The sequence below is a fragment of the Stomoxys calcitrans genome, chromosome 5, assembly GCF_963082655.1.
Source record: "Stomoxys calcitrans chromosome 5, idStoCalc2.1, whole genome shotgun sequence".
Lineage (NCBI taxonomy): Eukaryota > Metazoa > Arthropoda > Insecta > Diptera > Muscidae > Stomoxys > Stomoxys calcitrans.
In genome coordinates, this window is record NC_081556.1 from 129,412,433 (window position 1) to 129,434,438 (window position 22,006).

Genomic DNA, 22,006 nt, shown 5'->3' on the forward strand with positions numbered 1-22,006 from the left:
AATCGATGTCTCAGTTTAATAATCGACTGTTAAATTTTTTAACCACTAGAAGTCTACTTTCGTCTTTGTCACACAAAAAGTCAAATAATCGATTAGTCGAAAATCGATTCGTAGATCGAAAATCATAATCATAAACACAGTAACACAGTGCGATTTAATATTTATTTAACAATAATATTATGCAAAATTTTTTGCGAATTCATTGTACTGGCTTTAAGGGAGTTTGAAAAACATTTTTATGTACATAAACAACAAGGACAACAAAGGAATCTATAAACAATCACCAATCACAAAAAGACCAACGGAACGACGACACAATCAAAAAGGAAGAACAAAAATAATCAGACAGACAGAATCAGATTATCATCATCAGCGCTGCCGCCGTCGTTGCCGTCAAAATACAAGGAACACCGAACACCGCAAACAGCGAGGAGCAGAAGCAAGGAGACAAATTCAACACCACATTGCTGCAATTTACTTGGCTGACTCGCTGACTGGCTGCTGCATCATTGAGGTTTTATTTTCGATTTTGAGTTTGTTTTATTTTGGAATGAGTGAGACAAACGACAGGCGACAGTGGAAATATATAACGCATAAAATTCTAAAATACTTCTAAATAGGAGTAGGCGACATTTTGAAATTGACGCACTTCGTTTCGGAAGCTTTTTTTTATGTAAAAATAACACTACCTACCTACCTATCCAATATACGGAACTCAACCAAATATTAATAATATACGCGGTGAAGACACGAACGTACGATGTTTTCTTATCATCGTCTGTGGTTATCAATGCTAGTTTTAGCTTTTCTCACAACTACAATGTGCGGTTTTGCCAATAATGACATGGAGATTTTAGAGAGCACAACCGCCGATCTGAAACATGACGGCCATCATTTGGATACACAGGCAACGGCCAATCTGAAGGACATTACTGATGCCGGCGGTGGTGGTGAGCCGGAAGGAGGAGGCGGAATTGCAAGTGATCTAGACATGGAGCGTCTGGATCGACTGCGTTTTGAACCGTCACATCTGGATTTTGGTGTTTGGTCCGTGGGCACCGTACAATCGCACACAGTTACACTGATCAATCAAAATCGTAATCATAGCGTCTATTTAGGTTCAGTGTACGTGGGTAAGACACCGGCATTCTATAGTAGTCTGTTTGAAGCAAAAACAGTGCCCCCAAATGGCAATACCACATTCAATGTGGTATTCCTGCCTCGAGAACAAGGTGCTGTGAGCACGAGTTTACATATACACACATCTTTTGGCAAACTGCTGCTGATGGTGCGAGGAGAAGGACGCGAGTGTCCGTATAGGCTGAAACCATTAGTGGGCATACGGGCGCCGCTGAATGCAACATTAATGCCTATGATTCATATGTACAATCCACACGAAAAGACATTGCAGATACTGGAGGTGAGTAAGGAAACAAAAAAAGATGCTATATTACATTTGTTTGAAGTTTTGTTTTATTTTGTTGTTGTGTTTGTAGTCGTTTTTGCCAATCCATTTTGTTTGCAATCATGCCAGTCTATGTTTGGGTGATCACAATCAATATAAAATGTCTCTCTGGGTAGGATATTGATATGCGAATAAATGAATTTTGGCGGGCAATCTTTATCTGAATACACAGGCACAAAGTTGTACAGCAATTAAGGTTTAACACACAAAAGTGTTTCTTGATACCGTCTGGATTGGGGTAGGTTTTTTTCTAAGAAGAAGAACATGATAAATTCTCAAATTATTCTTTTCGTATATTCTGTGGCGAATAGGCTGTAGTAGAATTGGAAGGCATCAACGAGATGTTATGAATATTTTAAGAGTAGTAATTAGATAAATTTTCCATTAAGTAATAGGGAATAATTCTCTCATACCATAGTCCTAATAAAATGTTTTTTTTTCAATTATAGTGATAATTTAGGATAGGTTTCCCACAAAGTATGGATGAAGTTGTTACCAGCGCTGCTGTATAAGTTTCAGACCTAGACAACACTAAGTGATACCAGGTCCAATCTGAGATTTTCATTGGAGAGTTTAATATTTTCTAGCATAATCGTAAGCAGGATACTCGGTTTTTGGTTGTGAAAAACTTCAAAATAATATTTATCATAATTAACTTAAACACATTTTCGCAAATTTTCTGCACCAACACAATCCTGCCATCATTTTACATTAATTACTTCTTTTGATTTGGAAAAAGAAGAAGAATAAAAACGTTTTAAGGACCATTATTTGCGTAACTGCACCTGGAATGTCCGCACTCTTCACTGGCGGATGTATTGGAGAAGTACAGGGCATACATTATTGCCATTGTCATTATAGCTGCAATGAGACGAGCCATGAATTTGGCTTGAGACGAGCTATGAATTATGGTTAGTCGGATAATGTGACACCTTGTCTCCAGGTTTACTCCGGTGGATGAGAGGCTAGCCAAAATTCGCATAAAGGCCAAATTCTTCAACGTTTGCGCCCATGCCCCGATGGAAGACAAGGATGAACAGACAAAGGATTTTTTTTTCTACGAGCGCCTAGAAAGGGAAATTAACAGCTGTCCCGCCCATGATATTAAAATCGGGATATTTTAATGCGAAAATAGGGAAGGAAAATATCTTTGGCCCAAGAATCAGAAAATTTTGACTACAGAAGAAACTTTCGATAATGGATTGAGGCTAATAGCCTACGCTAGATTCCAACATAGTAGGATTCACACTGCCACATGGCTGTCACCCGATAAAAACACGAAAAACCAAACAGATCATGTTGTGATATATGGAAGGCATTAAACCAGAGTGTTAGTGGGTCGACTGACTCACCGGCTTGATGAAAGCACTCATTGTTCCGATGATATGACGAGCAGTGACAATCCATTGTACACTCCACGAAAATGCCTTGAAATCTGTACTTGGGTACAGGAAGCCTCCCACAAAAAAACCATGGTACGACCAAAAGTGTCGAAATGCTACTGAAGCCAAGATTGTGGCATACAGAGCGAGCCTGAATTCAGTAGCAGATGAAGGAGAAGTAGCAAATGAAGGAGAGGTATCGGGAAAAAAGGAGAGAGAAGAAAAGTCTATTCCGCAGAAAGAAAATGAAATGGAAAGACGTGTGAGTGAAGGGATTAAGATGTACAGGAGTCAGAATGAAGTCCGGAAATTCTACCAAAGAATTAAACATCAAACCGATGGCGTTGATGCAGGCACATCCTCTTACAAAGACAAGAATGTCCTCTATTGGCGGCAAAGAGGATACCGCAGAGCTAATCCCTAATGGTGGTATAGAATGTTTATCTCCTAGTCAGAATGAGGTCCAAGTAAATGTGACCCGACTGAAGAACAACAAGGCAGCAGGAACTGACAGGTTGCTCGCTGAATTATATAAGACCGCAGGCGACATATGATAAGGCGTATGCATCAGTTTGTCTGCGCGATCTGGCGAACGCATACCTTATGATCCCAAGAACGCGATCCGAGGAACGCATACCTAATGATTGGAACATCAGCTGTGTCTCGTACACAAGAAAGCAGACAAGAAGGAATGCGCCAACTATAGAGGAATAACTCTCCTCCCCATAGCATACAAGATACTCTCGAGCGTACTGTGTGAAAGATTAAAACCTAAAGTCAATAAGATTATTAAGTCCAAACAATGCGGTTTTAGACCTAGTAAATCTACCATAGGCCAGATATTCACCCGGAGCCAACTTCCAATAACTGTGCTAAGTATGGTCTAGATCGGTTCATAACTTGATATAGCTGCCATATAACCCGATTTTGGAATCTTGACTTCTTGGGCCTTTATACGGCGCAATTCTTATCCGGTTTGGTTGTTTTGATTTCCAACAGCAACGTCATGTATGGTATAAATCGTTTCAAAATCTTTTATATAAACCGATCTCCCGATTATATTTCTTGAGCCTCTAGCGGGGGCAATTCTAATTTCGGTTCATAACCTATATATAGCTCTCCATATTATACTTCTTGAGCCTCTATATGGTGCAATTATTATCCGATTTGGCTGAAATTTTGCATTATGACTTCTACTATGCTCTCCAACATGCAAACCACGTATGGTCCACAACTTGAATCGGTCGACAACCTAATATAGCTCCAATAGCATTTATCCAATGTCCTCTGTTTAGCTTCAAAGAAATACCAGACAAAGAAGTTGACAAATGCGATCCATGGTGGAGGATATAAAAGATTCTACCATATGGTGTCGCTCTGCGGACACGACAATAAAAGGAGGTCGCTTATCCTTAAGGTTAATCTTGAGTCGAACGGCGCTCAATGATATGAGAGAAGTAACTCCACTGTTCCTGAATAAAATATTCATGAGAAAATTTGCATTCACATTACTAAAGGTTGCAAGTCACTTTCTGCTGTGAGGACGCCAAGGAAGAGAAAAAAGTAGAAGATATTCTGTGCGCCTTTCTCAACTTCAGGTTCTTAATTCTTTGAATATTTGTCTGATTTAGCTTATTAGATTAATCGCAAGTTATTGGGCTTTTAAAGGCGTAAAAAATTGAAGGCATCATCCTTCTCTTCCTGTATCGTAATGGAAAAAATGACTTAGTCTGCAAACAGACTACTACTAAATTTCCCATGAACATTCCATTAAGGAACAGAGGATACTTTTTTCACAGTCCGAAAAAAGTTTAAGCTCAGTGATTAGGGCCTCCTTTTTTACGCCGAGTACTAACGGCGTACCGAATAGCGACACCACTTGATAGAAAGGTTTTTTTTTTTAATTTTAATTTAAATTGCTCATTTATTAGTCAAGTCGTTAGACCATATATGACTAAAACACTACAAAATTAACAATTCATTAAAGTTTTCTTAAAAATAATTCAGGAATTAAATACTACTCATGGCAGGATATATCACAAAGGTAGACTGCTTTAATAAGGGAATAATAAACGCTGAAAATATTTCTTACGCTTGCGTCGAGATTTGAACCCAAGCGTTCGGTGTCAAAGGCGAACATGCTAATCTCTGCACCACGGCGGCCTTCTAAAGACTGCCACACCTAAAACATACATAATTTTTAAGCTCAGAATGCTCTAGCAGATTCCATAGATCGGTTTTCTGCTATTTTCTATAGCTTTCGACAAATCCATTGACCCACTTGGTCAAAATCGCAAGGCTAAATGTCGCCTTTAAAAATAGTGTTCCACTGAATTTTACCGTGGTTTTTAATTTTTGGGAATTTTCTGTGGCTGTTATGAAAGTGTAAAGTAGAACTTTTCAATTTCACAATTAAAAAGCTATTACTACGTCATTAAGATAATCTCTAATCTCGGACAATTAAAATCAAGGTCAAGTCTGCGCATTACCTTCAGTTTAAATCTATTTGAAAGTGTTAACCTACGTACATACATACATACGTATTTGTTACACATGAAGGCTTTTTGTGTTTATTTAAGCTGACATTGAAGCCAAGGTCATTAGAATAGAACTCCAGACAGTTAACTGAATTTGTTAGTCGTGCTAACAATAATCTTATACATAAATCTATGTATACATGTGCTATGTTGCCAATAACTTGTCTGATGCGAGATGAAAAGTTAATTCAGATTCAATTATAACGTGTAGAAAAAGTAGTAAACAAACTTGCATAGATCAAAATGACGCAGTAATAATGACTTAAAATAAAAGAAAACGATAATGAATGGAGACCAAATAAATTAAAGCATTTTAAATATAATTTTTGATACCAAATTCTATGAAAATCAAAATTCGACAAAGTTATCTATAAAAAAAATGTAAACATACAGCAGTGGCCAACACAATAGCACCAATATAATTTTTTTATTTAAATTCGAGGTTTTATTCCATTCTACTTACAAACCCTTTAAGTTTTTGTTTTAAACATTTCATTTAAGCTTTGCAAATTAGTGGAATTTATTAAGGGCTTAAAACATACAGCAATCATATTTCTTAAATTTTTGACAAAAACTAAAAAAACATGCAGTTAAAATCATAGCACCACATATAACGAATTGGCCAAAAATTATATTGATAAAATAGAAACAGCAACGAATTGATAATTTTTCTTAGAGTTTGGAACAATCAAAAGTATTTGGTTACGTGTCCCTTGTGGGTAATGACGTCAAAGCAACGTTTTCCAATAGAATTGACAAGATTTTGGTATCTTATTTGGAAAAAAAAGAGCCCAGATATCCTGTATTACATTTCAAAGGCATTCATGTCTTGTTGGCGCATTTGGATATCTTCTTTTCTTAATTTCTGCCCACAAAAATTTGCAATTGAGTTTAAATTAAGTGACTTTTCTGGCCACTTTATGAGACTTTTTAAATTGTGTGCATACCTCATTTTTTCTCGTTTGCTGTTGGAAGATCCATACCAGAGGCATTTCTAAGGAATCATATGGCAGCATAAATTCTTCAAGAATGTTGGCATGCTTTCATAGATATTCTAATCAAATTTATTGTATGAATAACTTGGTACGAAAAGAATCCCAATACCATTTTACTCTTACATTATACAATACCGATGTTTTTCCATTTTTTTTTTATGAAATGCGGATTATTTTCTGTTTAGGAGGACTCCTCAGCAAGCATTGCTCGCTTTTTCCCCACTAAATATCAACAATAGAACATATTTGTTGACCTTGGCTACAATGGTTTCACAGAAAAGGTATTTGAGAGTAAAGCACGATGCTGATAATTTTTCAAGGCTCAACTGACAATACGAGGGCCACATGTAAGGTATTTGAGAGTAGAAAACGAATTTGGTAACCAATTTTGGGGCCAAGTGTAAGAGGACGCCTCATCCCATAAACTCCCCCTAAACCAGACATATATACATAGACCATGGCTATATGGGGCTCAAAAGAAAGCTATTTGTGAATAGTGTATTAATCTAATCTTTCGGGAGGAAGGGTATGGCTACTCCAATCCACCACCAAAACCAAACCAGACATATTTATTGAACATGTCAACATGTGTCTCAAATAAAAAGTATTTGCCAGTGGAGAACGAAAAAGGGTAGAAGTAGAAAATTTAGAAATAACATAGTATTAGTCCGGCGACGTACATACACACCTTGGGCTGGGTATGTATGTACATAACATGTACAACATCGAAAATTGCCAAAATTCTTCTGTTACAGTGAAATTTTTTTTTTTTTTTGAAATTGTGGTCTCTTCTGGTAAGAACTGGCCCATCGGCGGTGGCATTTGGTTAAAGTCAGAGCTGAATTTTGTACTGCTGACTTGCCAACACACTATTTATAGGCCGATCCTAATCTTTCAAAGCCTTCAAAATGTGGTTGTCTTTGTGAATATCTTAATTTTATAGTGATAGTTTTGGCGAATCAGCTTCAATATATTGGGTTGCCCAAAAAGTAATTGCGGATTTTTCATATAGTCGGCGTTGACAAATTTTTTCACAGCTTGTGACTCTGTAATTGAATTCTTTCTTCTGTCAGTTATCAGCTGTTACTTTTAGCTTGCTTTAGAAAACAAGTGTAAAAAAAGTATATTTGATTAAAGTTCATTCTAAGTTTTATTAAAAATGCATTTACTTTCTTTTAAAAAATCCGCAATTACTTTTTGGGCAACCCAATATGTATGAAATTTTTTCTTTTGCGCTTATTTTAATTTGCACTAAAACTAGTTTTATGATTTCAACAGGTTATTGTTTATTTCGGTCAATTGGTTTCAAATCACCTTTTTTCTATAAAATTTTACGCAAAAAATTAAAAATTAAAAGAAAAATTAAACACTAAAAATGTTAAATATTTCACAAAAAATTAATGTTGACCAATTTTACGACGAGTCATCTACGTTCTGCTTAAATGATGCCGCTAATTTCTTCTCCGAACTTTATTAAAATCGATCGTAAATCCGTTTTTGATGGAAAGATGTCCGGTCAAATTGCATCCAACTATTGCCGTATATGGCATCATGTCGTTATAAATTCTAAAGTTTTCCTAATTTATTGGAGATAAAATAAACATGACCGGTTTGAGGGGTGTTTTGGGGGATGGGGCGACAACTCAGTGACTTGGCTTTGAAAATATATATCAGATTCGTGTTCTACTCTAAAAAACCTTTTATTTGAGCCTCATATTGCAATGATCAGCAAATACTTCCATAGACACTTTTCCCGAACATTGATATCAGATTCGTGATTTTACTTCAAAAGACCTTTCATTTGAGTCCCATATTGCTAAGGTCGTAAATTTGTATTCTTTGGGAGATATTCTCGGGGATGGGCGGCCCCTCAAACACTTGGTCCCACATCTGGATATCAGATTCGTATTCTACACTCAAATACCTTTTATTCAAGTCCCATATTGCCATGGTCAGTAAATAAGTCCTGTTTGGGTGGGTGTTTTAGTAAAGGGGTGGGCCCCCAGAAACGTCCCAAATTTGGATATCAGATTCGTATTTTACTCGCAAATACCTTTCATTTGAGTCCCATATTGCCATGGTCGGTAAATATGTCAAATTTAGGAGTGTTTTGGGGGTTGGGGTGGTCCCCCAAACTCTTGGTTCTACAATTGGATATCAGATACGTTTGCTTATCTTAAATACCTTTCATTTGAGTATCATATTGTCGTGATTGGTGTATATATATATTTGGTAGGTTTTGGGGTTGGGCCCAAGAAGTAACATCGGGAGATAGCTTTATATGTGAGCTGTATCAGATTATAGACAGATTCAGACCATATTTGACACATATATGTTGAAAGTCATAGGAGAAGTTGTTGTACAAAATTTCAGCAAATCGGATAAGAATTGCGCCCTCTAGAGGCTCAAGATGTCAATATCCGAGATCGATTAATAAGGCAGTCTTATCAAGTTATGAACCGATTTTGACCATACTTGAAACAGTTGTAAGTTATCACAAAACACCTCATACAAAAATTCCGCCGTCTAGAGGCTCAAGAAGTCAAGATCCAAGATCGGTTTTTATAGCAGCTATATCAAAACATGGACCGATATGGCCCTTTTACAATCCTAAACGGATTGGAAGTATATGTGCAAAATTTCAAGCGCCTACTTTTATTCCTTGGAAAGTTAGCGTGCTTTCCACAGACTGACGGACGGACTTGGCTATATCGACTTAGAATGTCATTGCAATCAAGAATACATATATATACTTTTTGCGGTCTAAGACCAATATTTTGGCAATCTGACCACTGAGTGCCACTCATGTCAGTCGATTTTCTTTGCTTTTCCCTGGATATCAAAATTTTTATGATTTTTTTTCCTATGAAGTAATGCCGTTTTTTTTATTAACTCATTTTCATTTCTTATTTTTAGATATACAGCAGTGGTGGTCAGTTTCAATTAGAATTGCCCAGTGGAGATCCTGAAGCTCCGCAGGGTCTGTGGCAGATACCTCCGTATTCGACGAAACCAATAATACGCATACGTTTTCAGGGATATTTGGCGGGAAATTATTCAGCATACATACGCATAAAAATATCCGAACCCATGGATAACAAACATCCTCAGGAATCAAAAGATGACGATGAAGACTACGAGGAGGAGGTGGATCAATCCTCTGCGACTACACCACCTCATAGAAAAGAACAAGTCTTGGTAATACCCGTTGAATTTGAAATATTACCAGATTATGGGTTGTACGCTGAAAATCCTGTATTAGAATTTGGATATATTGCCATTGGTGAAGGTGCCACGGCGACTAAGCCTATTGAACAAAAACTATCTTTAAGACATTCCAAAGGACATTTGGAAGCAGATAATTTGAAATTTGAATCAATAACCCCTATAAGTGGGGTTACACTGAAACCTACTGCTGATATCGAAACATTAACCATATATCCCGAGGATATAATTAATCCAGTTACAATTTTAAATGAAAAACTCAAGTTGGTCCTAAAGGATACAACAACAATGTCATCATCAGCAGCAGCAGCAACAGCAGCAGCTTTTACATATCATAATGTTGAGCTAATAATACGAGCCCACATATTCAAGGGCTCACTTCACTATGATGCCAATTCCACGGTGTTTTTGGATCATAAAATAAACTCCTCAATTGATGACCAATCCATGGGTGACCAAGCCGCCCAGGAAGAGCCAATTAAGAATGGGGAAGAGCACGAGTCGATGCTGGGGGAGCACAAAGAGGGGGTGGATGAGGATTCTGGCAAACAGAGACACATAGTGTTACGCAATGATTTCCAAGTTCCCCTTGTCGTGTACAATGTAACAACCACAACCCAAAATGATTCTTTGTCTAAGCTAAGCTTACAACTTATTCATCAACCTCTGGAAAAAGATAATCAGCAGCTGGGGCAACTGGTATTGCAACCAGGACTTACACTGGATCTATTAGTGGCTTTTAGATTAGCTAAAAGAAAACAGCAACAAAAACAAGAAGATAAAGGAGAAGAAGAACAACAGGAAGATCTTAAAGATCTTACAAGAAATTATAAGACTGCCATTTATGTTTACACGAATATAACAAATTTTGAAATACCCATTGTTATAAGTTCAACTCGGTTGTTTGTGACCACACAGACACAGTCAATATGGCGCTCAAATAATTCCGTTTATACCAAAGAGTTACAATTAAGTTCCGTACCTTTGCGTGAGATCTCACAACAAGGTTATGTTATATTGCAGAACCCCAATGCGATTCCAATACAACTGAGCGATTGGAATATAGAAAAGGCACCAGGCATATATTTTTCTGCTACATTTGTGGGATTTATACGAGCCGCGGCCATTAACAAGAGCAATGATTACAGCGTAGATTTAGAAAAGTTCGACTACAAACTTGACTCGGGGATAGAAGCAAGTGGTGGTGCGGCAGTTTTTTCCATTCGTTTACAGCCATATACCTCGGAGTTGAGAACCACCTATTTAAGAATAGCCACACCATATGAGAATCTAACAATAGCCGTAAAGTTTAGCATTGCTTTGGGGAAACTTGAAGTGGATCAAGAAAAATTGCATTTTGCAAATTGTTTTCCGGTAAGTGGCTGACTAAAATCATCACTAAGGGGTCCTTGATACATAATTTCCCCCTTTGTGTTTGTTTTTTTTTGCAGGGTAAAATATGTTCCTCGGAGCTGAGTATACGTTCTACATTCAAACAAGCCATACAAATGAAATATATTAATTTTACCGATCCCGGATTAAGTTTTGAAGATAAAAATTCCCATGGGTCTAAGTTAGCCGCGAATTCGGTGACCACCGTGGGTCGTATATTCTTTGAGCCCTCCGCGTTGTGTGAGACACGATGTTATATACCTGAGTACACAGATGAGAGCAGTGTATTCCCTAGTACGCATAGCAACGCCATCAACTCCATTAATATGCCCCATTTCGATGAATTGGAGTTAAGGCGCCGCACAGAATTGTATCGCCAATTTAAGTACTACTTTCAAAACTTGGACTTTACAATGACCACCAAGGCAATGCAACATTTTCAGCTAAATCTTATGATTGAAATACAATGGCCCAAATTGGTGACAAGTCGACAAGTGTTGCCCACAATTGAAGTGAATAAAACGCAAGTTTTTGAAGTGAAAATTTCCAATCCTTCAGATAGGCCCATACTCATAGATTATTTACTGGCCGACCCCAGATTGGCAAAACAAACGCAAATATCATTGCCGCTGGAAGTGATAATTCTGACACCCAGTTGTTATTTAACCGACAAACCGGTTTTTTCCATGGTCACTCCAGCGCCAAAGAAACCCATTCTGATACCAGGCCTTACCTCCATTAAGGTGCCCATACAATTCAAAGCCTCTTCTTTGGGTAATTATTGTACCCTACTGCACATACGCAACAATTTGACACTGTACGAAGGCATTTGGATAAGTGCAAAAGCGGTACAATCCCAATTCCGTTTGGGTAATCGAAAACCAGGATCTCCGACGCCCTTGCTGTTCGATATAAGTGAGCAACAAATTTCAGCAGCGTGTTCCACAAAAGAGGAAAGTTTCGAGAAGCAGACAACACATCCACAGGTAAATAGTTATGAAAACTTCAACAAAATTTAATTCTCAGGATTGTTAATGGGCCTTATCGGTCATATTATGATATAGCTCCCGTATAAACCGTTCTCCCGATTGTATTTCTTGAGCCGTAATTCAAATGGCTGAAATTTTGCACAATGACCTCTCGTATGAACTGCAAAGTAAGGGTCTAAAATCTGTACACCGATTTTAGACTGTACACCGATCTCCTTCTTGATCCCCTAGAGGGCGCAGTTTTTGTCTGATTTGGCTAATTCGTGCCGAATATGGTTTCGGTATAGCTCCCGATCTTCTCATTTTACTGCCGATTTGGCCGAAATTTTGCACAACGACATCTTCTATGGTCTTCAACGTGCAAGTCAAGTATGGCCCGAATCGTTCCATAACCTGATATAGATTAGCAATTTTTATCCATTATCCTTTGTTTTCCTATAAAGAGATTACGGACAAAGAACATGACAAATGCTATCCATAGAGGAGAGTACATAAGATTCGGCAAGGACGAACTTAGCACGCTTTTATTTGTCCTATAAAAGTTTTGTCCAGATTACATTAATCCTCTTTACTAAGTAACTAACCTCGTTTTACTAACTTCTTTTACTGTTCTTCTCTTTTTCAGGTTTTCTCGCGTCGTGTATTCACAGCTCGCAATTCAGGTGAACTACCCATTTGGGTAGATAGTTTCTGGATAGGAGATCAACCTTGTATGGGCTATGGGTTCCAGATAATGAATTGCTCTAGCTTCGAATTGAAGGCGAATTCCTCCAAGGTCATAGAGATATTATTTCAAACAGATTTCACCGTTACCCGCATGGAAAAGACGCTGACACTGAAAACAAATCTCACATATGCTGTCACCTATATGTTGGTGGCTCAGTTGCCTTCCAAGGGTATGGAAAAGTGTACTCCATTATTGCCAAGACCACCGTGGGAAGAGAAAATACGTAATGCCACAATAGTCATGCTTATGATTACCTTTGTCTTGGTTGTAATTGCCGTGCACATAGATTACGGCAATATAATGTACACGCAGGCCACAATATATGGAGCACGAGAGAAAAGCCGCATACATCCTACATTTAATTTGCGAAATATAGCCATGCGTTCAACCAATCAGAATTTCAATGAATTCGCCGAGGCTGAAGGGATCGAAATGGCACAAAGGAATAAGACAGGATTGAGAAAACGTAATTCTGGCAGTAAGAGTCAAAAGGCCAGCAATGGTGAATCATCTCCACCAACCTCGTCCATGCCTAGTAGTTTTGCTGCTTTACCCAATTTGACGTTGGCCGAAATGGTCAGTTGGACATTTGGCAACAAAACAACTAAAAAGTCCAGCAAAACAAACAAAGCCAAAGAATTTACAAATAATACTACGACGTCCACGATAACTGCACCGGCGACAGCAACATCAGCAAGTTATAATGGTTCAAATGCGACGAGTTTTGAGGCGAAAGTTCCAAAATCAAAATGTAATGAAAAATTGCTAATAGACAAGATGGACGATGACGTGAAAAAGGTGCTACCGAACAAAAAACCAGTCAAAATAGTGGAAAAATCTTTTGCGGCAATTAAAATCAGCGGAGAGGAGCAGAACAAAACAAATAAAGATGAGGTGGTGCTGACAGCGACAGAAAAGGAGCTAAAAAGGGAAAAATCCCATCTAACAAAGACCCCATCACCAAAAGCGCAAGAAGTGCTTCCAGTAGCCAAAGAGCAGCACAGGAAACAATTTGAGACACCGTGCGAGACAGGCAGTAACACTTCACAGGTGGAATTATTGCTGTCAAGTTCTCCACATGTCACTCCACCACCTGCGCTGAACCAACAGACTAATTCCAAATCTAATACTTTGTCGCTTTTAATTACTCCCATGGCCGAAATTACAAATCAGCAAATTCCCCATAAAGAAGCTCTTGCTGCAAATGGACGCAAACTGGGTAAGACCCCCGGCAGGGAAAGAAGAAAACAATCTGCACAAAATACCTCTCCGGCCACCTCATCCTGTTCTTCGGCATCGACTTCATCTTCCCTGGGCTCCCTAACTCAGCAACCAGTTGCCAGCACCAGTAAACGCTATGAACGCAAAACGAAAAATAAGGCTATGAATTCGCTAAAGTTCTCTCCCCTTAACAGCCATGCGACGAATTCGTCATTGTACGTGTCTCACGCCTCCATGGCGGCTGCAGCCAATGGCCATAACGATCAAACTTTCAATTCAGATTCCCTGTGGGACTATAACAGTCAAATAACATTCAGCGATGTTTTGCAACAAACCCAACAGTTTGCCAATTCACAAGCGGCAGCTTTGAATGCTTCGCCCTCAACGCTGCTCAATACTGATCTCATGCAACATTCAAGCTCCCTGTTTGATGGGAGTGCCAACGTCGGCCCACGGTCATCGCCATCAACGCCACCAGGGCTGATGCAGCAGAATGTTGTACAATTTGGCAAGAATTTGGGTATGGAAAATTCGGAAATTACTGCCGCCCTTACACCGAAAAGACCCATTAAGCCCACTGCGAGTGATTTGGGACCAATTGGTTCCAAGAAGTCGCCCTCCTCAACTCCCCCGTGGGAGACAACAAATAGTGCCATACCAATGCCATTGCCAAGGCCATTGAATACAACCATAACGTCTACTTCAGTACCCCCTTTGCCCTATGATTTACAAACTCACAATTTTGGTTTTAATGATTTGTTAACAGCTAGGCAGACTATACAACAAATTGCTTCGGCCAATTCGCAACAAAATCAACACCAACACCAGCAACAACAACAACAACAAACGCAACAGGCACAACAGCATGAATTCGATATTGCTGCAAAATTGCGGGCTATAAAGGCGCATGAAATAATGATGGTACAATTGGAGCAACATCTAATGTTGCAACAGCAGCAGCAACAACAACAACAATATTTGAATGCCATCAATAATAACTGGCCAACAGCTAATGCAACACCATGGACGCCATTTGTAAACAGCAATGGTAACAATCTGGCGGCATGCAGCAACGCCGATATCTTTGTTGGAGGTCCTTCGGTTTCAACACCATCGGCTACCTGGAGGAGTACGCCAGCGGCCATGGATAGTCATTATGCCGTCATCCAACATTTGCCGCTTACTCCTGATGCTGTGGCACCTGGTGTTAGCATTTCTTCATCTTCTGGTATTTCGTCAACTGCCACAGCCACAAGTTTGGCAATGAATGGAGGCGACTCAATTCCTAATACTGTTGCTGCTGCTTCTTCTTCTTCTTGTACTTCCAATGTCAATACCGTTGCTGACAATATGCCCTTGTTTAATTTATTTGGTCGCGATTTAAGCTGCCTTTGGGATGAGAATTGGAAAAAACCCTCCACACAGCAGCAGCAATCACAAAAGCCCAATTCAAAGCAAGACTAAGAACGGGGAAGAGTATGAAATTTCTTAAGGTATGTACATGGATTTAAATTCATATTACAATCAAATAAACAAAAAAAAACCTTATCTATTAAGAAACTATTACAAATAACAAATGCAAACAAAAAAAATGATTGCCAAACGAAAATGCTGGCAAGCACATCAACACAATGGTTTTAGCAGTGTGTTGTATCTTCATCCATTAATCATGGGCTTAATGTTGGTGTGTCACTTTTCTTTCCCAATCCCAAGGCAGCCGGTTGTACGTATCGGATTGACCCGATGAAGTCTTTCATCGGCAAGAGCTGCCGCCTCAGTGTACAACACACTGCTACAGCAACAACAACAACTACTACTTTTCTTTCTGTATTCGTATCTGAGTGCCATAATAGTTGACAAAACACAATTTTTGCAAATGTTTTCAAAGAAAAGTGCGAAATATTGCTTTGACCAGCACCATTACGGAAAGCAAATTTATCTTAAATCTAGGGTTTCGAACTTAGGATTTTGATATGTAATTAAGAAATTATATTTTGCTTATTTTATGAAATAAGATTGAAATTCGGCAGTGCCTGACCGGGATTGGTATATGGGCATATGGAGCAAAAGCGAGTGCCGTTGCCGTTGTCTAGCGTTCGAAGGCATCAAACAACTTGCAAAAGATGCAAAGATGGCATGTGTATACCATGGAAGCTAGAAAGTATATATAGAAAAAAAGTCTATTACTATAGAATACATGCGATGGAAGAGAAGGGCTAGTGTGAAAAGTGTCCAACTTGTGTTAGTGTCGTGCTTACATCGTAGACACGTTTTCGTGGTATATTTGATATAAGTACGACCATACCAATGTATGGCGCTTGAAGCCTTCACACCTAATATGGTTGAAAAGTCTTCCAACGAAAGACGAAACACGTCCCATAGTAGTTGTGATCTCTGGCTTTCCTTCTCAAAGATCTCCGATCATTAAGCTCGTCACGAAAGAGAGTAAGGTCGAATTAGATGAGATTTTAATGCACGGAAGACTCAGTATTATTTGTTGTCACAAAAACTATTCCCGGCACGGGATAGCTGTGAGCACCACACAGGCTGGAACATTGAGGTCCGATTTGTGTGATGTTCACTGCTGTCACGAGAAGCTTAGCTCATAGCTACAGGGCGCGTCCTCAGGTTGAGGATAGTGGAAAGCTTTATACGGAGGAGCTGCAACGGCAGTCGCGGACAATCAGCGGTATCGAGCAGAGCATCACAGTGAGAGGATGGGCGACATCGGCTCTACTGAGCAAATACTGAGTGCCTATGATGCTCGATATGACAAGGCGAGTTTTGAGCGTCTTTAAATAACCTATGGCCTCCTTGTTCCCGATTTGGCTGAAATTTCGCAAACTGGCCTTTTTTATGACCTCCAACATTTTTGTATTGTAAAATCTCAATCGGTTCACAGCCTTTTATAGCCCCCATATAAACTGATCTCCCGATTTTACTTCTTAAGCCCCTAGAGGGCGCAATTCTTATGCAATTTGGATAGAATTTTGCATAATTTCTCCTAAAACCTCTAGCTGTGGTTGAAAAGAGGGTGCAGATATAAAACCGCCCCACGCCACTATGGACATACACCTAAGCCAGTAATCGGCTTGTTGTGCGCTCTAAAAACCATAAAGTAACCTCTAAAAAGAAAATTTTAATTTAAGAATTTCGTGCTACTTACAAAATCCTTAATTGTTTTCAATACCACTCCCCTGAGTTGGTTCATGTCTGGTATTGTGTCCCCACCCAAGTGCCGGTATCTGTTAGACGCAAAACCGGGCAATGCTACCCCGCATGCCCTACACATGTTATCACTTGCCGCACCGTTTTTTCATAAATGAGCTCGTAGTCCTGTGTGTCCCGTTATGATACCAATAGCTATACTGACCCCCTTCTTACTTCCTTTCAGTAATAACCCCTTTTTCTTACGATCTGGATCCCCCCTTAGGATTTTCGCCGTCCTGCCGACAGTTTCGCTGTTCCACAATGTTGCATACGCATTCGTCGCCTATTCGTTTAACTCGGACTGCGTCGACCCGAAAGGCTTCAGGTTAACCAAATTTATTGACGGCAGTCCTCTGGCCTCATCGCCAAATTGTCTGCCCTTTCATTTCCCCTTACTAAGTTATGGTCCGGCACCCAAAGGATGCGGATTTTGCCATCTTCAGAGAAGGCGTTAATCTCCTTCTTAGACTGCAAGACTTTTCGTGGCCTTACCGTCCTGGTTGTTATTGCCCTTATGGAAATTTTACTGTCGGTAAAGATGTTCACACTCGACGTTCTCGCGTTAGCGCCACACCACTTCTCACATTCCGTGATCGCCCGGATCTCCGCCTGCAGGACCGTATTATGGTCAGGCAGTCTAAAACAGACCTCAGTCCCTGGTTTCTCAATGTGGACCCCCAAGCCCACTTTGTTCTTTAGCTTTGGTCCATCCGTGTAACATGATCTTCCAGATGGCAATACTAGGGTTCCGTCAATCCAAGACTGTGCCGATGGCAGCAGTGCCTCGCACTCGACTTCAAGATTAATCTCTGGTATCCGTTTGGAAACCTCTTCCCTTCCTTCTAGGTTTCTCGATTATACCGCGATGATATGAGCTGCTTCCATCCTCAATCCATTCTCCCATCGCCTTAAGTCTCATATCTGCAGTGGCTGCCTTACATTTAATCTGTATGTCATGGGACGGATATATATCTAAAGCCTCTAACTTCCGTACAATCCGACCTCCCGATTTTACTCCCAAGGCGTCTAGAGGGCGCCATTATTATATTTGATTTGACCGAAATGCGCAGTGAATACTCCTATAACCTCCAACAACCATGCCACGTATGGTCTGAATCCGTGTCTATTGCTCCTATATAAACAGATCATTCTTTACTTTACTTCTTAAGCATATACCGAAAGCAATTTTGAAAAACAAGTAAAAACGCTTTAAGTTCACCCTTGCCGAGCTTGTATATATTTATTATATTTTATTAAAAACCTACTAAATCTACATCAATGTTCAAGTATGGGCCAATTTAGGTCAAATCTGATTAAGGTACCTAACCCTCCGACGGCCCTATACGAAGTGCAAGGTCCACCATATACCTTTTTATATGAAAAGGCATTTTTGTAATTTTGTTTTTGTTTTGCTTTATTATTATTTACTAATTATATGTGTATAATGAATGATCGATTTTTTTTATATATAACATTATTAATTTTTAATTTTTTCCCCTCCTAATGCTGGCAACATTTGTGAGGTACTATGCCATGTAAAACTTCTCTCCAAAGAGGTGTGGCACAGCGGCACGTCGTTTTGACTCGGCTATAAAAAGGAGGCCCTTATCATTGAGCTTAAACTTGAATCGGACTGCACTTATTGATATGTGAAAAGTTTGCCCCTGATCCTTAGTGGAATGTTCATGGGCAAAATTTGCATTAGCAATTTTTTATGAGTTTTATATGAAAAACACCTATAGTTGTGTAGATTGTCTCTCGTTCAAAATGATATATGTGCTGGTGTAGCATCGATGCATGTGTTGCATGCTCTGCACAAACTGGATTGTTACAAGAAAGGTAATAGGCCCATGTTTTCCGCTCCCGTCCGTACAGCATAGCCGACATGATCTGTTTGTTCTAGACGCAAACGACGGTGCAGCTCCTTCTGCTGGTCTTGATAATATTTGAAAAGAACAAAATTGTGTAGTTATTCTGCTTTGAACATTATAATTGTTTTTTCTTACCTTTACATCATATGCATCCATTGCGTTCCGTATGCTTGGAAATGCGGTTATTCAGCGCACGTTCCTCTATGTTTGGTAGTGCCAATTGTTTTGTCAGCATCAGTAGGAATGACCGTCGTCTGTCTCTTCTTTTTATACCCACCATCATAGGATGGTGGTATACTAATCTAGTCATTCCGTTTGTAACACCTCGAAATATTCACCTAAGACCCCATAAATTATATATATTCTTGACCATCTCGTCGTTCTGAATCGATCTACCCATGTCCGTCCGTCCGTCTGTCTGTCGAAATCACAATAGAGGTCGAACGCGTAAAGCTAGCCGCTTAAAATTTTGCACAGATATTTAATATCGATGTAGGTCGTTGGGGATTGCAAACGGGCCATATCAGTTCAGATTTAGATATAGCTCCCATATAAACCGATCTCCCGATTTGATTTCTTGAGTCCCTGGAAGCCGCTTTTTTGTCCCATTTGGTTGAAATTTTCCATTGGGTGTTCTGTTACGACTTCCAACAACTGTGCCAAGTGCGGTTCAAATCGGTCATGAACCTGATATAGCTCACATGTAAACTGATCGCCCTATTTGACTTCTTGAGCCCCTGGAAGCCGCAATTTATATCCGATTTGGCTGAAATTTTGCATGCAAAGTTCTGTTATGACTTCTAACAACTGTGCTAAGTACGGTATAAATCGGTCTATAACCTGATATAGCTCCCATATAAACCGATATCCTGAATTGACTTCTAAGGTCCTTACAAGCCGCAGTATTTGTTCGATTTGGCTGAAATTTTGCATGTAGTGTTCTGTTATGACTCTCAACAACTGTGCCAGGTTCGGTCCAAATCGGTCTATAACCTTATATAGCTCCCATATAAACCGATCTCCGATTTGACTTCTTGAGCCCCTGGAAGCCGCAATTTTTGTCCGATTTAGCTGAAATTTTGCACGTAGTGTTCTGTTATGACTTTCAACAACTGTGTCAAGTACGGTCCAAATCGGTCTATAATCTGATATAGCTCCCATATAAACCGATCTCCCGATTTGACTTCTTAGGTCCTTACAAGCCGCATTATTTGTCCGATTTGAATGACATTTTGCATGTGGTGCCTGTTCTGTGCCAAAGACGCTCCAAATAGTTCTATATCCTGATGAGCCCAATCGGTCCATGTTTTGATGTAGCTGCCATAATAAACCGATCTTGGGTTTTGACTTCTTGAGCCTCTAGAGGGCGCAATTCTCGTCCGATTTGACTGAAATTTTGCACGAAGTGTTGGGGCATCACTTCCAATAACTGTGTTAAGTACGATTTAAATCGGTTCATAATCTGGTATAGCTGTCATATAAACCGATCTTGGATCTTGATTTCTTGAGTCAATAGAGCGCGCAATTCTCATCCGATTTGGCTAAAATTTTCCATAAGGTGTTTTGTTGACTTTCAATAACTGTGTTATGACTTCCAATAACTGGCGCAAATCGGTTCATAACCCTATATGCAATAGCTGCCATATAAATCGATCGGGTATCTGGACTTCTTTAGCCTCTGTAGGGCCCAATTCGCATCCGATTTGGCAGAAAATTTGTGCAACGGCTTCTCTCATGGCCTTCAACATACGTCAATAGCTTGATACTGCTCCCATATAATCCTATCTCCCGATTTTGCTTCTTAAGCCCCTACAAGGCGCAATTCTTATCCGAATGAGCTAAAATATTACACATGACTTCTACAATGTTCAGCATTCATTTATGGTCCGAATCGGACTATAACTTTATATAGCTCCATTAGCATATCAGTTCTCAGTTCAGTATTCAATATTCCTTGTGTTTTAAATTCGATTTTCTTGAAAATTCTCACCAATGCCCAAGCCCTTAAGTTTGAAGTAAAATAAATATTTGAATATATTAAGAAAGGTGGCATACAAATACACTATGAATTAAAAAATTTTAACTTATATTACCATATAATTTTTCTAAATAGTCTTTTTTCCGCTTTTCCTTTCAGATGACCGCTAAATGGCAGACGCACGCACATCACTCTTATAAAAGAAAGCCGCTCTGATATAGTCCAACCTAACTTTGCCAACATATTTTTGCTTTGTGGCTGGTATTGCCAAAATTTTCCATGCAAAACTTCTCCATATTTAAGATTTCAATGATCTAAGGACTCAAACAAAATTCGATGCCGTAGCCAAAAAACAATTTTAAGCTAACCAAAACAACAAAAATACACACTTGACATTATTGCAAACCTTTGTTTTCTCCCATACACATATATTTCTTTTTTTGTTAATTAATTTTAAAGTTATTTCTAATTCTTAGAATTTTATCCAAATCCTTGAATTTTCCACAAATATAAAATCCACAAGAACTTGACATTTTTGTGTTGTTTCCGAACAAAAGTATATACCAAAAACCAGCGACAACAAAAAGAAACAAGCCAACAAACGCAAACAATTATTATAACAACAACAATACAACACCTATACAACATATATTTTAAGTAATTAACCGTTTATAAAACACCACCAGTAACCTATTTTGAATCCTCTACCACTTGTATCAAATCTAAATGACAATTAAATTTTCTTTTCAATTCCAAAAAAAAACTCGAATAAATACTCACTCACCTGGATAACAAATTATTTCTTGTGTGTTCCCAAAGTTCATGAAACAATAAATTTTGGTTTATCTTTTTTATTCCGTTTTTTGTTACTGGCCAATGTATTTAAAAAACACACACACACACACATTTGATTAAATATCTAAAGCAAAGGAATATTCTTATATATTTTTTTTATTTTATTTTTTTTTATGAAAAAAGTTGTTAAGTTTCTTTTTTTCTTAAATTTTCAAAATT

At 38.9% G+C, this 22,006-nt stretch overlaps 1 protein-coding gene across 1 annotated transcript; it reads left to right on the top strand.

Annotated features, from left to right (window-relative positions):
• Positions 1-115: 115 nt before the first annotated feature.
• LOC106089400 (transmembrane protein 131 homolog) lies at positions 116-21,791 on the top strand. The gene is made up of 5 exons (XM_013255239.2): positions 116-1,420; positions 9,296-10,978; positions 11,056-11,982; positions 12,611-15,426; positions 21,152-21,791. Exons 1-4 carry the CDS (start codon positions 761-763, stop codon positions 15,395-15,397), a joined length of 6,057 nt encoding a protein of 2,018 aa, XP_013110693.2. The 5' UTR covers positions 116-760; the 3' UTR covers positions 15,398-15,426; positions 21,152-21,791.
• The last annotated feature ends 215 nt before the right edge of the window (positions 21,792-22,006 follow it).